The sequence below is a fragment of the Hemicordylus capensis genome, chromosome 3 (genome assembly GCF_027244095.1).
Source record: "Hemicordylus capensis ecotype Gifberg chromosome 3, rHemCap1.1.pri, whole genome shotgun sequence".
Taxonomy (NCBI): domain Eukaryota; kingdom Metazoa; phylum Chordata; class Lepidosauria; order Squamata; family Cordylidae; genus Hemicordylus; species Hemicordylus capensis.
Genome location: NC_069659.1, coordinates 175046848 through 175066321, shown reverse-complemented (window position 1 = coordinate 175066321; position 19474 = coordinate 175046848). Strand labels below are relative to the sequence as shown.

The following is a 19474-nucleotide window of genomic DNA, read 5'->3' as shown; positions in this document are numbered from 1 at the left end:
TGGGAATTGTAGTTCAACAAAAGCTGGAGAGCCAAGGCTGCCTACCCTTATGAAAGGTTATGCACACTTCAGTGGGAATAAGCTTCACTGGACTTAGGGGGACTTAGTAAATTTGCCAGTGACAGTAGCACTACATGAATTTCCAGGAATGTAGATCATCATTCTGACAATACTAAACAGCCATGAACTCTGTCTACATTTGAGAACCCCTGTACTTATTTATTTATTTATTTATTTGATATCTTTTCATATTTCCTTTGAAACCATTACAGTGCATTGTGTAAACATTTATAGCAAATTTGTTAAGAACACAATATTTATTAGTAGCAAATAAAACTCTCAAGAGAACATCTCTCCATTTAAAACATAATCCACAAAGCTCTACATTAAAACATTATGGGTTTCAAAGCTAAGCAGAATTATATGACAGCCATTTTTTTTAGTCTTGCATGATTTCAAAGGCAAGCTTCAGATGAGATATAATTCAAAGCTGCTTTTGCATGCTCAGTTTCCATTTAACAAACCAAAGTACAGACAACTCTCCGAGAGATAATATGAAAAAAGAGCACTATTCCGTCTCAATTAAGCACTTGAAGTCCATTGATTTCTATGGGAGAGTGAAACACATGCTCTAAGGCCACTTTTCCATCCATGTGTTGAAGTATATAATGGAAGGAGAGCAGCATTGTAGCTCCTGTACTTGACCTCTGTGTGTCTTCTGATTCTGCCCATTATTTTTGTATGTTCAAGAGAAGGTGAAAATGGGCTCCACATGAATACATCTGCATGTCTGAAGAGTCCATGCTCACAATTTATTTATTTAACTTATATACCGCCCAAACTGTCATCTCTGAATCAGAAACCCTGACACAAGCCCGGTTCCCAAGCATAGGCATGCATATAAAGCCCATGGGGCCAGCAACTGTGATTTCACTCCGCTGTGACATGTTCACTCAATGCATGGAAAGAATGAAAAAAGAGGGCTTAAATCTCTCCCAATGCAATCAGTTTGATTTTGTGAAGCAGGATTTTAAACTGCTTCACAAAGCTGCAAGTCTTTTCTTTTGTCTACAAGCTTTTCCTTTGTTAAAAACAAACCTTAAAACCAGTGCATGTACAAACTTGCCCATGATAATTTACAGATGGCTGGTTTGGACAATCATCATCTGACAAGCTGCCCAACATGATGCAGAGTGAGTATGCACACTGAACACACGATCACACTGTCCTCACCCTTCCATATTCACATGAGTGGATAGAATCTCCAAATCACATCTCAATGTGTGGTTAAAATACTACATTCAAGTAATATTTTAACTACATGTTTGGCACAAATTGGATATTTCACCTACCTGTGTGAATACAAGAGAGCAGGGACAGTGTACTGGGTGAGGGGAGACATGGACACATTCACTGCACACCCCATGTCAGGGTACCTAGTTGTATGACAAATATCTGAAGCAGCCCTGCATGTTTATAATGGAAGGATGTATTTCTGCCATTTCAATGGTCGTGTTCTCATAGGATCATAGGAAGCTGCCTTATGCCGAATCAGACCATTGGTCCATCTAGCTCAGTATTGTCTATACTGACTGGCAGAGGCTTCTCCAAAGTTGCAGGCAGGAGTCTCTCTAGCCCTATCTTGGAGATGCCAGGGAGGGAACTTGGAATCTTCTGTTAGCAAGCATGCAGATGCTCTTCCCAGAGCAGCCCCATCCCCTGAAGGGAATATTTTACAGTGCTCACACATGTCATCTTCCTTTCAAATGCAAAGCAGGGTGGACCCTGCTTAGCAAAGGGGACAATTAATTAGGGATGTGCACAAAATGTTTTTTTTAATTTGTTTTGTGCCCCAAACAAATCACCCCTGATTTGTTTTGTATCCAAATCTACTCCTCTCAAATTACCCCGATTTGTATTTGCTTTGCTTTGATTCAGATTCAGGCCAATTCGGAACTCTTAACGAGGTCCTAGGGGCACCAAATTTGGGTGGTGGGTAGGTCCCCATGGGTGCCACCTACCACACATATTTCAAGGCAGTGGGAAAAGTGGTTCATCTTAAATATTTTTTTAACTGATTTTGAGCATTTTCATCATAGGAAACAATGGGGATTTGAAGTTGCCATATTCTAACCCTAAAATGGATCCCCAGCTTTCATTAAAAAGCGGGGGGGGGGGGGAAGAGCTAAGCTCTAGCCTTTGTAGAAGTTGAGTTATGGAGCAAAATGTGCAGTCATTATTTTTCAAGTGTTTGGATTCTTTGGTGTATAATAACTTTTCCTCATAATGAATCCCTATGAGGATTCATTACACACCTTCATTTCTTCTGTTCATTTTGACTGTCACTGGACAGTGCCAACTGTCAACTGCCATGTGCCAACTACACCCTCCCCACCTGCAAGGCAGTGGAGTACTCATTTTAATTTTTAGGAATAGTGTCTAATAACTTTTCCTCATAATGAATCCCTATGAGGATTCATTATACGCCTTCATGTCTTCTGTTCATATTATTATTTATTTATTTATTTATTTATTTACACAGTCAGATAGGTGTTATTGACTGGTTTGTTTTATCCAGACATCGAATACTTCCCAAGGACCTGGGATGGCTGAATTTTATTGTCAATGTTGTTGCTGCTGTTATATATATCGTCACAGAATTTAGGCTGTTCCCAGTAAAGTTGCTTTTTGTAATTGGCTGATGGTGATTTCTGTGGCCCCTTTGGTGTTGAGGTGCTCTTCAAGTTGTTTTGGGACTGCACCCAGGGCGCCAATTACTACTGGGATTATTTTGGTCTTTTTCTGCCACAGCCTTTCAATTTCCATTTGTAGATCTTTGTATTTGGTGATTTTTTTCTATTTCTTTTTCTTCTATTCTCCTATCCCCTGGTATTGCTATGTTGATTATTTTGACTTGTTTTTATTTCTTCTTGACGATTATTATTATTATTATTATTATTATTATTTTATTTTATTTTATTTTATTTTATTTTATTTTATTTTATTTTATTTCTATACCGCCCTTCCAAAAACGGCTCAGGGTGGTTTACACAGAGAATAATAAAGAAATAAGACGGATCCCTGTCCCCTAAGGGCTCACAATCTAAAAGAAACATAAGATTCTGGAGGTACTGTGCTGGGGGTAAATAGGGCCAGTTACTCTCCCCCTGCTAAATAAGGAGAATCACCACGTTAAAAGGTGCCTCTTTGCCAAGCTAGCAGGGGTTTTGACTATCAATGGACAGTGCCAACTGTCAACTGCCATGTGTCATCTACACACACACACACACACACACACACACACACACACACATATATACTGGGGTACTCAGTATATTTTTTAGGTATTTCTGAAGTGTTTAGATTATTTGGTGTCTTCATTACACACCTTCATTTCTTCTCTTCATTTTGACCCCACTGCTTTGCAGGTGGGAATGGGGAATTAGTGGCATCCCATGTTCCAACTACCACATAACCCAAAAGCCACTGGGTACTAAGTTTATATTTTAGGAATTTTTGAGGTGTTTAGATTCTTTGGTGTATAATGAATCCTCATAGGGATTCATAATGAATCCTCATAGGGATTCATTATGAGGAAAAGTTATTAGACACCAAAGAATCTAAATATTCCAATATTCCTAAAAATTAAAATGAGTACCCCACTGCCTTGAAGGTGGGGAGGGTGTAGTTGGCACATGGCATCTGACAGTTGGCACTGTCAAAAAGACAAAATGAAAGTGTATAATGAGGGAAAGTTATTATACACCAAATAATCTAAACACTTGAAAAATAGTGGCCACACATTTTGCTCCATAACTCCACTTCTACAAGGGCTAGAGCTTAGCTTTTTTATTTTTTATTTTTTTACCAAAAAAAAAGAAAGCTGGGGATCTGGGGGAATTAATAGGAGGGACCTGAATCTCGAATCAATTCAAATCAAATCAGGCACAATTTGATTTGTACCTGAACCACAGGGGTGATTTGTTTTGTTTCCAAATCACCCGTATCAGCTAAATTCGTGTACAAATCAATTTGTACCCAAATCAATTTACATATTCCTACAATTCATGCTTTCTTCCAGAAGACCAGCTTTTCTCTCCTCAGAATATCAAAGATCCTGGTTAAAACATTAATCAGGATCAGTGAGCCCTGCCCAGCTGACTGTGAGAACATAGAGAGCCACGTCTCACGATCAGTGAGACCCAGTTGTTGAGAGTGCACAGGGAGAGCGGGCTAAGCCCGCTCTCCCCACACATGAGCAGGGAGGGAGCCCTGGGCGGCCAGATCGGCCACCTACATGATTGCTGGCTCCGTGATGGAGCCAGCAGGGACTGGAGAACTCGGGGGCTGCGTGGCCGCCGGAAGCTCCAGTATGCCCTGCGTGAGCACGCAGGGCATACTTGGGAGCTCTTCGGAGCCAGGAGGTGGCTTTTCGCCTCCCCTCCAGGGGTCTACTTGCGAGTATCCGCAGCGCGGAGCCGCACCACGGCTATTCACGATCAGGCAGCCCAGGTTTGCGGAGCGCTTGCTCTGCAAACCCAGGCTAAGGGGAGGGCTACTAAAGCGAGCTAGCCACTCATAAACTACCAGGCTCGCCTGCGAGCCCGGTGGTTTACACGGTCAGGCAAAATTGGGCTAGGCTCCCCTAGCCCGATTTTGCCTGATCGTGAGAATAGGCCCAGAATTTCAAGGCAATCCTGGTCAAACCATTCTGGAATCCTAGTTAAATGCTGGTTAACTGGAACTGTTTGACCAGGATTGCCCTGGAATTCTGTGTTCTCACAGTTAACTCTGAGGGGCTCACTGATTCTGATTAACTTTTTAACCAGGATCCTTGTGATCCTGAGGATGCAGCCAATGTCTCCTACACTTGACAACTGTAACAAATTTATACTGCAGTATAAATTGTAATCCAAATCTTCTTGAATTGTAGGGCATCTTATACAAACACACACAACACACGTTAAGAAATATTTAACTGTGTCAGGTGTTCCAGCACTTGAACCATAAACCACTAAGCTGCAGCCTAATGTAGTGAGATACCTGCGACTGTCTGTTCTTGCCATTCAGAGCCCTCTTTAGGTACAGAAGAAAACAGCATATGCAACTTCAGTCCTTGTGACAGTTGATATAGCACCTTTAGACTGGGCTTTTATAAACAGGAACCTGGCATTCTACCTTCATCTAGTCAACAGAGCAGCACTTAAATCTTTTCCATCTTCTGGGTCATGTTATTGACCTCAGGGCCATGACCTGGAAGATTTAGATTTAGGTGTTATCTACTCATGGCCATGGTATGGCCTTTGAAATCAAGTTCTAGAAATCCAGAGTTCTACTGAAATCAATTAGGACTGCCTCATGACATAACATGTATGAAAGGAACATTCACCATCTTCATTAAGGAGAGGAGTAATAAGCTAAGGGCATCTTTGAGAAAAACAGAAACTATCATTCCTCAATTGCTCAATCATCAGGGCTAATTCAAATGTTCAATCAAGACTATACTACCTCAAATTTCATACAGGGATTGCTTGTTTGAAGGTACGCTTTGATCAAAATCTACCTTCTCATAGAAGCTGAACACACCCTTGACCATCTGCCACCTCTTCCTGAATGGGTGAATAGTCTCTTCTTCTAGTACACACTTAAGCTACAAAGAGACCATTCCCAATATTGTTTTCAATCTCAGAATATTTGAAAGGAGAATTTCAGTTCCATATTGTGTGTGCTCCTGATTGCCACTGAATCATTCTATTTTTGGACCAGCATGAAAACAATTTTTAGTTAATTCCTGTACAGACTAAATGGCTGAATATATACAGTTCCTGTTACACCATTGTCTATGATCATGGTAATTTGTTCAAACCTATTAAAAATCTATGAATAACATTACATTGGTGAAACATGGTGATGAATGTAAGTCTCTAAAGGAACTTGAGCACTGATTTCAGTGGGACATTGGGCCCACTATATTTGCCTTTGAAGAAAAACAAATGGGTTCTTTTTTTTTTTAAACAGATCTGATATCTTACCACCCATGGTTTGTCAGGTACCCAAATCTCCCACAAGTACTTCGGCATATCTCCACAATTCAGTGCCTAAAAAGCAAGTAATATTTGAATAAAAAGATTTGTCACCTTTATGGCACCTTAAAATTATCCCCCCACAGCTTCTTGCATTTAAAGTCAATTCCATAAGGCTAACAGCCAATCCATGGGTTAAAGTCCAATGCATAAAGTTACAGGATCTCTTTAGTCCCTTCCTGTGATATATAAGTGGTCCACAGTGGTATAGCTAGCTTATCCCAGATCCTGGACCTAGTGTCTTTTGGGAGCCCTGGTAGAGAGCGGGTTTTTTTTTAAAAAAAAGAAGACAAAGATAACAACAGAACTATATTATTTGCAGATCATCTAAGGTATTCAGAGGTGTAGCTAGGTAATTTTGGACTCTAGACCTAATGAGCGTACAGCCCCCCCCCCCCCCCCGCTTGCCAGCAAACCTCCCCCCCCCCAAAAAAACCCCACGTCCTCTCTGTTTATATATATTTCATGACAAACCCACAGGTCTGGATTAGAGTGCATTGGTGCAGGATGTGAGGGAGGACTACAGAACCACCAAAGGATCCATACGTCTTCTTGATCATTCCTCTCAAACCCACATATCTGGGCCAGAGTGCACTTGCCAAAAAACAGAAAAGAAAACGAATACTCAAGCCCCAATGGATTCACATACACAAACTGGGACACAACACGTGTCCCTTGCTCCGTGGTCCAAACACAAAACAAACTTGGACATATAGTGCATTCATAAGGGGGGAATTATGACCACAAACCATGCCCCTTGCTTCACAGTTCTCATGCAGACCTTTTGAACCACAAACCAACTTCAGCATAGTGCATTTGTTTAAAAAAATGTTGTTTGTTTATTCTGATTTAACAGTTCAGCGTTCACTAGATGTGAAGTACTCTATGGATGGAGACAACTATTTCTTGCAGGGAAAAATCATTAAATAGCACAGGATTAACCAATTTCCTTAAAATAAAAATACACAGTCTACCATCTTGGACTACATCTGTGCCAAATTTCAGAACCTAAGGCCAAGCCCTTCCAGAAATATAAAAGGTACTCTCTTTACCCTTGGGGGTAAAGTGTCCTGTAGGAGAGAGGGCATATGGACCTGGGCCCCCACGTCCATGCCTAACAGTGGCACTGGTAGTCTCCCTCCCTCCACAACAATGAAGCACATCTTGTAACACATGATAACCTGCACTACATTTATGGTTGCCAGCTAGGGACTTTAATAAAGGACATGCTACTATTTTTTGTTAGGAAGAATAGAGCCTGTTTGGGGGATAAAATAACCTTTTTTGCATGTGTTGTGGTGTCCTGGGAGCAACTGGAACATTTTGTTTGCTCAGATTGCTTTGCTCTAATGAGTAGCTCCTCTTCCTCCATCTCCTTCCCCTTCCTACTGACCATCCATCCAATGGGGAAGCCAGAGGGGAGGTTCTGCTTCAGTAGCAGGTTGCAGAGCCACACAATGCAGGAGCACAGATAGGTGGGCCTGGCAGGTACAGCTTGTTCCTTCATGTGGTGGCAATGAGAAGTTAGTAGTGAGCTAACTAACTTTACTCAGCAATTACCCCTGCTGAGCAAAACAAAAACAAAAAACACACCTTTAGAATTTGTGAATCTCTTCTCTTTATCATGGGGAGAGCAGCTGAAACTATCCAACCTCAGCTTAGCATTCCTTCAATGGCCTTTGGGGAGCAGGGGAGCTTTTTTAAAAAAACCACTGTGAACCCTTCTGTTGAAAAGCTGACTATAATGGCTTGTAGTGGTGGAGAACAGCAAACGAGTGGGAGACCATGCAGGCACCGCTGCACCAGCATGCAAAGAGGCTGACTTGGTAGCTAGCTGGCTGCCCTGCCTCAAGCCAAGAGGCGAAGTTGCTGGCCTGGCTGGGTTGATTGACCCGTAAGGGAGGAAGACAATGTGTGTGGGAAACCTAACCAGGAGATTAATTTATGGTTAAGAGGACCTTGAGAACTCAGCACCTAGACCGCACACCTGGCAGACATACGGCTCATCTGGTCATCAGTTTCAGTGGTGAGCTGTATTTATTCTCAAATTATCCAACTTTTATCAAAATTGCATATATAATACCAATAAACATATGCACATTTATGCAAAGTGGAGACTTCTTTTCTTTTCTTGGTAAAAAGCATCCTCTATTTCCACTTTTTTGGTGATGGATGTCAACTTTTTTCAGCATCTGGACCTGGGAAGCTTAGATCCTTTCCTCCCCCCACCCACAGGAAGAAGAATCACATGAATCAAGCCGTTGCATACACAGCTGTAAGCCTGTACCAGTTTATCCATGACACAATGTACATGGTGGTAAGGATGACATATACATGCTGCTCTACCTGTACCCATAGTGGCAGCCATGGGAAAGGGACATTCACACTACTTTTGTCATGTTTAAATCAGGCCTAAATATAAAATATGGCACATCCTTTGCATGGATGTAGCCAAAGATATAGCAGTTCATCTCTCTGGGAGAACCATTCATGCTGTAACAACACTGAGCACTATGAATGTATTCAGCTATCAAGCAAAGCAAGTAAATATGGGGGGTGGGGGGCAGGTGACTCGCAGGGAAATATATTGTGGTTTCGGCATTTTGGACCAATCATTTGTTGCATCCCATGCTATCCCATTTGCTACTAAACATTAAAACAGAAGATGCATTTATTTATTAAAATATTGATGAAGCTGGCACAGACTGTTTTCAAGATATTGCTTTAATAGTTTTTATATATATATATATGTATATATATATATGTATGTATATATATATATATATATATATATATATATATATATATATATATAAAACAAGGAGCCCCTGGTGGCGCAGTGGTAAAACTGCCGCCCTGTAACCAGAAGGTTACAAGTTTGATCCTGACCAGGGGCTCAAGGTTGACTCAGCCTTCCATCCTTCCGAGGTCGGTAAAATGAGTACCCAGAATGTTGGGGGCAATATGCTAAATCATTGTAAACCGCTTAGAGAGCTCTGGCTATAGAGCGGTATATAAATGTAAGTGCTATTGCTATTGCTATAATACAAATATATTAGTCTAATATATTTTTATATATTATATATTTATATTTAATATGTTATATGAATATATTATAATAATTATACTATAATAAATATAATTATATTATTATATTGTAAATATTAATATGATACATAATATAATTATATTTATATAGTATATATTTAATTTAATATATTATTAAAATATATTTGGTATCCTGGTGGAGTTTTTCAATTTTTGTCATACCTTGGGTCAGATCATGATTTGGGGTCATTGTGACTGTATTGAACACATTGCCCACCATAGTCTAGAACTGAAGGCAGTCAAATGAAAGCATTGTTTCAAGACTGTAATTGTGAACTAAGGATTCAAGAAAAAGCCCAGAGAAGCAACCAAGAAGAGGAGGTTGATGGCTTGTAGGTTGATGGATTGTAACCAGCGAAGAGATCCAGACAGAGGTGGTCCAAACACTTAGCTGCCTGAGGCAAAGGACAATACAATGCTTCCCCTTTCATCTGCGGGTAAGTAGTCAGCTTTCTCAGGCCATGGTGTCGAGGCAGTGGAAGTGACACACAACCACTCTCAGACTCTGTCACCAAGATGGGCAGTGGTAGCAGGTCTGGCCATCCACAGAAATTTATCTGGGGGTGGGCAAATTATGCAGTACATACAAATATACATAAAATGTGTAAACTGATCCACATTAATCCAGCCATGATTCTAAAGGGGCAACTGGGTGTCAGAGGGGAAGAAGAGGTGCACCCAACTAGGCTTCACTCCCGCTCATGGTCTCACCCAAGGAACAAAACTCCATCTTTTTTTAAAGTTGCAATCCTTGTAAAATAAACACAAGATCTGTGTTTTTGTTTATTTTCCTTGTATTCCTCTGCCTAGCAGAAAGAAATTCATACTTGCTTCAGAGTGGTTTGCCCATGCTTTTATCATTATTTGGTGAGCAAAGATGGAAACATCAGAAACTTTTACATCAAACTGCTGTCAGCCCCTACGGAAAACACAAATCTGTTCCAAAGTTCATCCATCAGATGCATCTGATATCCTACACGTGCCATATATTCTTGTAGAATTACATCACAGTTCTTTTACCCAAGGATTAGTCTTGAAAGGAGCTTCTTACTCTTTATATTCACGGAAAACATTCTCTTCCGATGTTGAGTCTGAGGTTTCCAAAGAACCTGAAAGAATCCCTTTGTTTGCCAACCAGAATCTTATTTCAAAGGGAAGCATACCTCAAAACAATAGATACCTGATTATTCAATGCTTTTGAAGCAAATCTCCAAGGATATTAGCAAATACAATTCAACAAAAAGAGAGTAAGTTGGCCAAATAACTTATTAAGGACTATCAACCCTCTTAAAAAGACGTTTGCATGCAGTCTACACATTTTGCAGCATTGGTGTACAAGCTGAGGAAGAGTGGATGGGGGAAATAAATAAGCTGTAAGCTGAGCTGACACAAGGGGGCGGCATACTTCAGTAATTGCTGAGGGCCCACTGCTAATCCTGGAGGCACCTCTATGCTCACAGCCTTCATATGGTGATAATGGAGTGACTCTCAGGTCCATCAAGAATAGCCAATCCTTATTCTCACAATAAGGAACCAATATCATTCTGGATTAGTTTTTACAATAGTCAGTATAATCAAAACTAAATAAAGTTCTGCATCACATATGGGACCTGAAGGATGCAATCATGAGGATATTTAATCAATGCAACCTGACGATACCAAGAGTTGAGGCAAGATTTCTTGATAATACTTCACCTTAGAAGTTTAATGAGAAAACAAGTAGGAGCATATAGCATATGCAACCAAGGGGAAGCATTGTTGGAACTGTTCCATAGATGGCAAGTTTTACATAGGATGGCAAGTGTATTCCATAGATGGCAAGTGTTACACAGGCCTACATTCTGCCCTAGAAGTCCACTTGAGAGGATACTCTCCCCCCCCCCTTCTCAGAGGGCATTAACTGTACTGAAATCTGAAAGTTTTGGTACTTGTAGTGCTTTGTATCAAGCACACATGTGATGCTCCTACTTGTGGTAACACTCTTAAGATAATGCATCACTTACGAGAAGCTGCTATTTGGTGGTATAGTACTTTAAACATATTACCAGCATTAGGAGCTTCACAGCCCTCCTCCGTCATTATGTTTCTGGGTACAGTGTACCTTGGGAGAGAGAGAATGGGAGCTCGGACTGCCCAGCACTCCACATCACAGAGGAACTCTACCCAGGTTCAGGGCTTGCCTCTGCAGACTAGTGCTGAATGAGAGGAGAGCAGGGGGCATGGTTAGCTGGCACACACCCTTCCCTCTTCACCAAAGAACAGTATATCCAGAAGCAGGAAGACTAAAGAAGGCTACTGGTGCACAGGCATATGTGTATATTGGTGTGTACCATGATGATGGATAAAACAAAAATGGAGACCCTGAATGGGAATTGTATGTGAAATGTAAGGTAAGCCGAAATTATTTAGCAAGATGGCTCAAAACAGGTCTTTCCTCCCATATCTTATTATCCTTTCTTTAGCTCTTTTTTTGATGGAAGGTATTTTTGTAGGTCCTGCTAGGCTGCTAAACCAATTACATTTGGATTGAGAGCTAAAAAGGATGAATAGAAGCCCCATGGGATGAATCTAATGCTACACTGCACTAGTTCAGACTTCAGGCAGAGAACAAATATTTGAGTATTCCCATGCTTAAATACTCCCTACATATTCATAATGAAGGGGCTCTGAAAAAGTTTAGCCTAGACCACTGTCCCTAACAGGCTGATTAGCAAACATCAATCATTTCATTCCCCAACCACTGTCCGAAATGGTATATTCCAGTAGCAGAGAAGTCAGATGGGGCTTCTGCTTGTTTGTTTGTGCTCCTACTCTCCTCCACCTAACTCTGAGAAAGGAGAAAATAACCTGACAAAACTCTAACACACAGTTTGTGAAAAAATCAATGGCTTAAGAGAGCTGTGTGGAGATGGATATTGTGTAAGTACATCAGCAGAAGGGATATGCAAAATCCCGAGAAATGTGGCTGCTGTTATTGCAGCTCTTGTAGGGTTGCTTGAAATTCCTCAGATGTTTTGCCCATGCAGGAAAATGCTGCTTTACGCAAAACTTGGGAGTAATTCTAGGACTCACTCTTAAGAGAGAGAAAAATCATCACCATCCATGTGTCCAGGACCTCCTAACACCTGAGTTAAAATAAAAGTAAACTATGAAGGGGAGTTAGTAACCATCCTACACAAACTACCTTCAGGGATAGCAACTGAAAAAAGAGTCAAATATTTCCCTTTCATTTCCCAGCTGGGGCTTAAAGTCAACATAATATAAGATGCCGTAAAACTGGGTGCCTCTAAACAGGAGTTCAGTTTACTAATCTCTCTCTTTCTCCACCTCTGCTTATGTTTCTGTCTCATGCATTGACACCAGTAAAACATTTTAACAGAAATACAGCTGGGCAATTCATTTCATCTAGCACTCACCATCTAGAAACAGAAGGGGCCATGTGAGAATTCCTCAACAGAATAACACTTGGGAAGGGAGGGGAGGAGGGAGAGTAACATAAAATCAGTAGGTTGGGTGATATATTGCAATCCAGCAGGAAGGGAGATAACAACTGGGAGCGCAGACGATTGCTCTCTTCCCCAATAAAATAAAAGCAGATTGAACTACCGACCTGCACACAGTAATAGAAATGGTCTACTGTGTTGGAGAAAATCAGAAGAAAGGTCAGCATGGTCGTTGATGGTTTTTCTGCTGACTCATGCAATTTAATCAATCTGCACCCTTTAATGGACATGAAATACCTCATTCCCATACAAATATCGAGAATAATAAGGATTACACACACACACACACACACACACACACACACACAACATGTACATGTGTTTTAGAATCTGAAATACACATTCACGTGGGAATATGGTATATTAGCTCAATTCACATATCACATTTTTACATACACATTTACACCGTTTTAAAAAATCTTATCTAAACATATAATGTCTGAATAAGACATAAATATACTTGGAAATTTTATACAGGGACATCAGGAAGCAGGGCTGGCTACAACTCCCTGTCAAGTGCATATTCAGTCTCAAACCAGATGTCACAGAATAGTGCTATAAAGGTTGTCAGAAATGCAGAGAAAATTAACAGGTGGAAAGGGAGAACCAGGATTGCTTTTGCTGGCCCCTCTCCTATGCTCCACATCTTGATTGGGTGTTCTACATAGAGCCTACACTTGTACAAGATGTACACATAGTCTTCCTGCAGAAGACTTTACACATTCAAACAATGTGTGGAGATGAGGAACGGATCCAGGAAGCCCAAAACTGCTCACCTTCCACGCATCGATTATCCTCAGATCCAAGGTGGCTGGTCGGAGTGGAATGGGGTGAGGTCGGGTGGGGGGAGGTAGAAAAGGATCCAGAGGTGTGGCTCATTCACCATCTCATGCCACCCAGCTGCCTCTTGCCTTGTCCTACCACAGTGTTAAACCCAAGTATGTGAGCTGCTCATTCTCCGGGTTCCTCAACCTGGTGAGTAGCTTGCATACCTGGGGTTAACACCACGGTGGAATGGGGTAAGAAAGAGGCAGTCAGGGTGAGAAAGCAAATGAGCTGCACTTGTGGCTCTTTTTCTGCCCCCACCCCGCTCCACCCCAACCATCCACCATGGATCTGAGGATAATCAACATGAGAAGAAGGCAAAAAGAGGGTGAGTAGAAGGCAGGGGAAAGCTCATTTTCTGCCCCTCACCAACTGCTCCACCCCAACTGGCTGCCACTGCCGCAGGATTTTTACACAATTGCAAAGGGCTAATGTGTGATAAGCACATGAATTGCTCTTCGAGAATCTATAAACTCGTTCTCTTCTCAATATCTTTAGAGTCTTCCCACACATTACACAGAAGCAAATCTGGGTTTGTCAAATTCAGCCTACGTCATCCATGAACGAAACAATATCCTGCAGCTAAGTACAAATCTGGACACTGAAGGAAAAGTATTGTTTCCACTCAAGATATCCAGTAAAGATATCCAAATTGCAAATAATTTATTGAAGCACAATAAAAGTAATATACTAACATGATTTGCCAAAATATAAAATAGCAGCTCTGAATCCTCTTCGGGATTCAGTTGAGGCTATGAAGGGAACTTCCCCATCCAAAGTTTGCAAATATGACAAGATTCAGCAGCAACCAGAGAAAGAACAAGACTTATTCCCCGTTTTATCTTTTCTTGAACAGCAGCAATGACATTTCAGACTACACGTTCACACTTATGAAGGCCTTCATACACATATTATCACTGTGTCAAAATTGAGATATATTATTATAAAATTAAAATATCAACAAACTCTTCAGTTCAAGTTGACAGCTAAGGTTTTCTCAGTCTTCATTCATGCTCCAAAAGACATGGGAATGAAATGAAACTCAGAGCATGAAGTCTGGAGGGGTTGCTATCTCAAGATCATCCCTTCCTCCTCCCTTCAATGAGGTTCAAGCAAGTATTTATATTGTCATTCGTGTGAATGGAAGGAAAAAAGATAGCTGGCAGAGAAATTTGGGAGGGTGGTGAACCTGTTCTGTCTTTGCTTTGTACCAATGCACAAATTAATCAGGTGCATCAGTAGCAAATGATTGGGAAAACCGCACCTGATGAATATCTGCTTGGACATATTCCTCTGCAGCCCAATGCTAAGCTCAAAGACCAAGGCAAAGTGTGGGTGCCTGGAGCCTAATTTGCAAAGCTAGCATAATACTGAAGACTGTACATGGTGTGGAGATTACGATGGTCATCTTTACACAAATTTCCATGCTTTTTTCAGTATGAGTGAAAATTATAAGCCTCTGGAATCTCAGTAAACCATTCCCCCTCCCAATTAATTCTCTTGGTTTTTGAAAAGGGAATAAATGGGAATTTTGAAATCAATTATGTCAGATGTGTATGTGTGCGTGTCAAAATGTTACTTATACAACTTTAAAGGGAGTCCAATCCACTTCATCTATATTATTTTGTTAAATATATATACCTTAACTATAGGCATTACTGTGCCTGTTTCGTAACACAGTATAACATTGTAAACACATGTGCAACTCAAGATCGTGGGTGGAGAAATTGTGAATACTATCTATCTATCTATCTATCTATCTATCTATCTATCTATCTATCTATTTAGACATATTTGTATACCACCCAAAACCTATGCCTCTGGGAGGTTTACAATAAAATAATACAAATTACAAAAAATTAAAAGGGTTAAAACATTACAATAATTTACAATTTAAAACAATATTAGAAACTATTAAAACAGTGAGGCTATTCACACATGCATGCAAAACTGGGCTAAGGGAGCCCAACCTGGTTTTGCACTCACGTGTGAAATGCCAGGATCGGGCCCAATCCCATTGGCACCATGGCAGCAAACCCGCCTACGGGGCCACCCTTCAAAAGGAGGTTAAGGGAGTTAGCACTCCCTTAACCTCATTTTTTTTTTTTTTTGCTCATGTCTCAGCCAGTGCTCATGTGGACAGGCAATCCACCCACCCAGGGATGGTGGAACGATAATCTGTGTGTGTGTGTGTGTGTGTGGGAGGGGGGGCGGTAAGCTTTTTAGGGCTTCCTAAAGCTAGCCCGATGATCACCAGAAAGCGGGATAAGGTAGTCCAGCCTGATTCCTGGTAATCGTCAGAACCACCAGGCTCACAGGCGAGCCTGGTGGTTACAAGGCAGCTTGCCCACCTATATGAGGTCCATCATAGCTCACGGTCTGAGGGTGTGAGGTTTCCAATTCAGAATCCTCAACAGGCTGGTGCTGAAGTTCAGCATCTCTGATCTGGGTCCTACTCTTAAAACATACACATACACTGTGTGAAAACACTGAAGATTTATACTTAGAAAGTAAACCATTATTGCTCTTAAGGACCAAAGGATGCAAGTGATAACAGCAAGATAAATAATAGTAATCAAGGAAGCTGAATTTAGTTGCAAACTGACATTTTGATATATGCATATGAGTGCAAAAAAGCCAAAAAGCTTGCAGAATAAACTCTTAATTCAAGAAAGAGCACCAGATAAGACTTTGCCAATTTCTTCTACTTCTATCTCTGCCACCTGGCACTGCCTGTTTTGTCTTCATAATGCTCTTGCTTCCAGCTTGTCTTTATTTATGGCATGGTTGAGAGCATGAATAGAACTGGGAGTGAAATGGAAGCCACCCACTAAAGATAAAGCTTTTTTAATGTGCACAAGTTCCAAAAGTCATAAAAAAATCACAAGTTTGAAATGGAAAACACATACTTCTTATGGTGAAAAACTGTTTAGACTACATATCTATACAGACTTACACATTCTGTGATCCAGCAAGTCAACTACAGCACAATTACCATTTAACCACAAATATTTGTTTCATCTGCCACTTGGAAAAACTTCTTGATTTAAAAACGCTTAATTCACTTGCCTCTATGAACAAAGATAAAACGCAGTTTTGCATAAGTCATTGTACCACCCCAGTTAAAGCAACCTGGTAGCTTAAAAAAAAATATCTACCATGATGCGACCCATATACCAGAAGCTAGAATTTGCAAAATGATGCCCCGTTTTTACCAATATAAGCAGTCCAAGTACTTATGTGTCTTTTCAATCCTCAGAGATTGGGGTAAGTCATAGGTAAATCTTAAGATAAAAAGTCTCCCCTGTTTTTCTTTGTATCACATCCATAATCAAAGAGGTCCAGCCACCAGTCTTGTCCATCTGTCACCTTGCACTAGCATAACATTCCTTTTAACATCTGGAAGACACTGAGAGATGGAAAGTCTAGACATATTGGTCTATTCAGGTAAAAAATATGGTAGATTTCAGACAAACCTTAATGAAAGGGAGCCTGCCTCGAAAACCATGCAATCCCTCTCAACCCCCACAAACAGTTTGTTTATGAAATGGAAAGGGAGCTCCAAGCATTCAGGAAACGTCCTCTTCAAAAGAAAGAGGAAGAATACACAGACACACATATTTTTGCCACAATGCAGAGACAGGAAGTGTTAAAAGAGTAGGTCAGGTATGGAAAAAGTAAATGTTGCCACATCTCAAAGGAAGTGATGATTTAGCCATTAATCTGCAGCAGTTAATGTGGTCCAGTGCAGCACATGCTCTCCACCAGTGTGATATCAAATCCCAGCTGAGAAGAGAAAAAGGGAAACATGGGGATACTCCTTGGATCTATTTAAATATGTCCTTCATGACAAATGATGGTTAAAGAGTGAAAATTCAATCAGATCAGTCACAAGACCTTTGAGGGCGCCGGGGAGGGGAGGGGGGAGGGGGGAGGCAGGATAGCACCTACCTCCCCTCCCCCCAGATAATAGCAATAGCACTTACATTTATATACCGCTCTATAGCCGGAGCTCTCTAAGCAGTTTACAATGATTTAGCATATTGCCCCCCAACATTCTGGGTACGCATTTTGCCGACCTCAGAAGGATGGAAGGCTGAGTCAACCTTGAGCCCCTGGTCAGGATCGAACTTGAAACCTTCTGGTTACAGGCTGGCAGTTTTACCACTGCGCCACCAGGGGCTAATCCAGTGTGATCCCAGGACATGAGGCTTGTGCACCCACACAACCGGCACTTTTGTGAGCTGCATGGCATTCTGGAGGCCCAGACTCCAGATATCCCACAATGCACCACACAATGGTGCATGTGGCAATTCTGCCGTGAGTTGAGTGCTCTGGGTGTCTGACTCTCTGTCTGTTCAGGTGGCAAGCACAAAAGAGGGGAGAGGGAATTCCCACCGTGACTACAAAAAACAAATGTGCAAGTAATGGCCAAACACTGGAAATATATATAAACACTGGAAATATATATTCAGAAACATTCTCTCTCCCCTCTTTTGTGCTTGTTCCATTCCGTGATTGCCCCTGTTTTCTTTTTGTGTTCAGGTGGCATGCAGTCTGAGCATTCACATGATCTGTGTAAACGGGCGTGCTCGCACCCTTTTACCCAGATAAATGGCCGGGTAAAAATCCTGGGCTATCCAGGAGGGCAGCACTGGGACTGGCTTCGATCCCAGCACTTCAAACGAGCAGCCCTACCCAGGTATGGCTGCCCAAGTCTGGGTAGGGCTGCTTGTGTGAACAGCCTCCATAGCTATGAAACAATTCTCTTCCACTGCTAAAAGCAAAATAGAACTACTAGAACCAGGAAACCACTACCCCTAAAATAAACAATAAACAAAAAGCCAACATAGTATAAGGCTAGAGAGTTGGACTGAGGAGACCTGCCCAACCTGGCTAACCCCTGACACATCCCTTCTGTATTTTTATATGAAGTAGAGATTTATTCAGGACCATACCCAATGAAACTGATTGACAGGAAGATAGAGACAGGCAAGCAGAAGTGATGCTTCAGATACAAACATATGGAACCCACTGCCACAAAGAGCTAAGGAGGTTCCACTAGCATAGATGCTATCTAAAATAATAAGTCAAATTAATGTAGCCTAGTTCCATAACAACTACAATAACTCAGTGGAACTGCCGTGTTCACAGTGAATCTTGCTGCATTTGCATGTAACGCAGAACTGAGGGTCCAATGGACCCACAGTTCCACCCTCTTCCTTGCACATTTGCCTGTCTAGATGTTCAGATGGAATGGACAGGAACCAAACTGCAATCAAGGAGATTGCAGAGAGCAGGGGGAACTGGCTTCCTTCTGGAATGGACAGTCCCAGTAGCCAATTACAGCCAGAGTGAGGGAGGAGCTTCCTCCCTCAACTCTGGTTAGAGGAGTTAGGAATGGCAAAACTCACTACAAACCTGAGGTTGCATTTCTTGTATGAGAAATTGGAGCTTGGGGACAGAAACTTCGGGTTGCTTTTGTGTCCGAACCACATTTGCACACATTCAGATGTACAAGAAATTCAACCTCAGGCTCCTTCAACTTCAGTTTCCCATTACGTGTGAATGGGGCCTCTATCTTTGAATATCAGTGGCTGGGAAGAACAGGCCATTGCCTTCATTCTGTGCTTTTTGACATTCCCAGGGGTGTTTGGCTGGTTGCTGTCGGAAACAGAACGTTGAACTAGATAGACCTTCTCTCTGATCTATCAAGGCAGTTCGTATATTCTTATGATTCTCAATGTATATTGTGTACAATGTATATTGTGTACAATTAATGTATTGTAAGATGAGTTCTCTGTTTTATATCATCTTTTAATACAACAATTGAGAGTCATTTATTATTTGAGAGGCATTTATTATAAAATCGGTGACTTCCTTAAAATATTATTTTTATTGATAGGCTCATTTTGCCCCATCCTTTCAACTGTGGCCCCCCAAAAAAGGAAACAA

The 19474-nt window shown here is 41.2% G+C and overlaps 1 protein-coding gene across 6 annotated transcripts in view; it reads right to left on the bottom strand.

Moving 5' to 3' along the window:
* The window catches only part of PCDH9 (protocadherin 9), a 1118779-nt gene that overhangs the window by 621400 nt on the left and 477905 nt on the right, over positions 1 to 19474 (bottom strand). For all 6 annotated transcript variants that reach the window (XM_053310834.1, XM_053310837.1, XM_053310839.1 and 3 more), the window contains exon 3: positions 6033 to 6098. In XM_053310834.1, coding sequence (XP_053166809.1) covers positions 6033 to 6098 — 66 coding nt within the window. The remainder of the gene's footprint in view (positions 1 to 6032; positions 6099 to 19474) is intronic.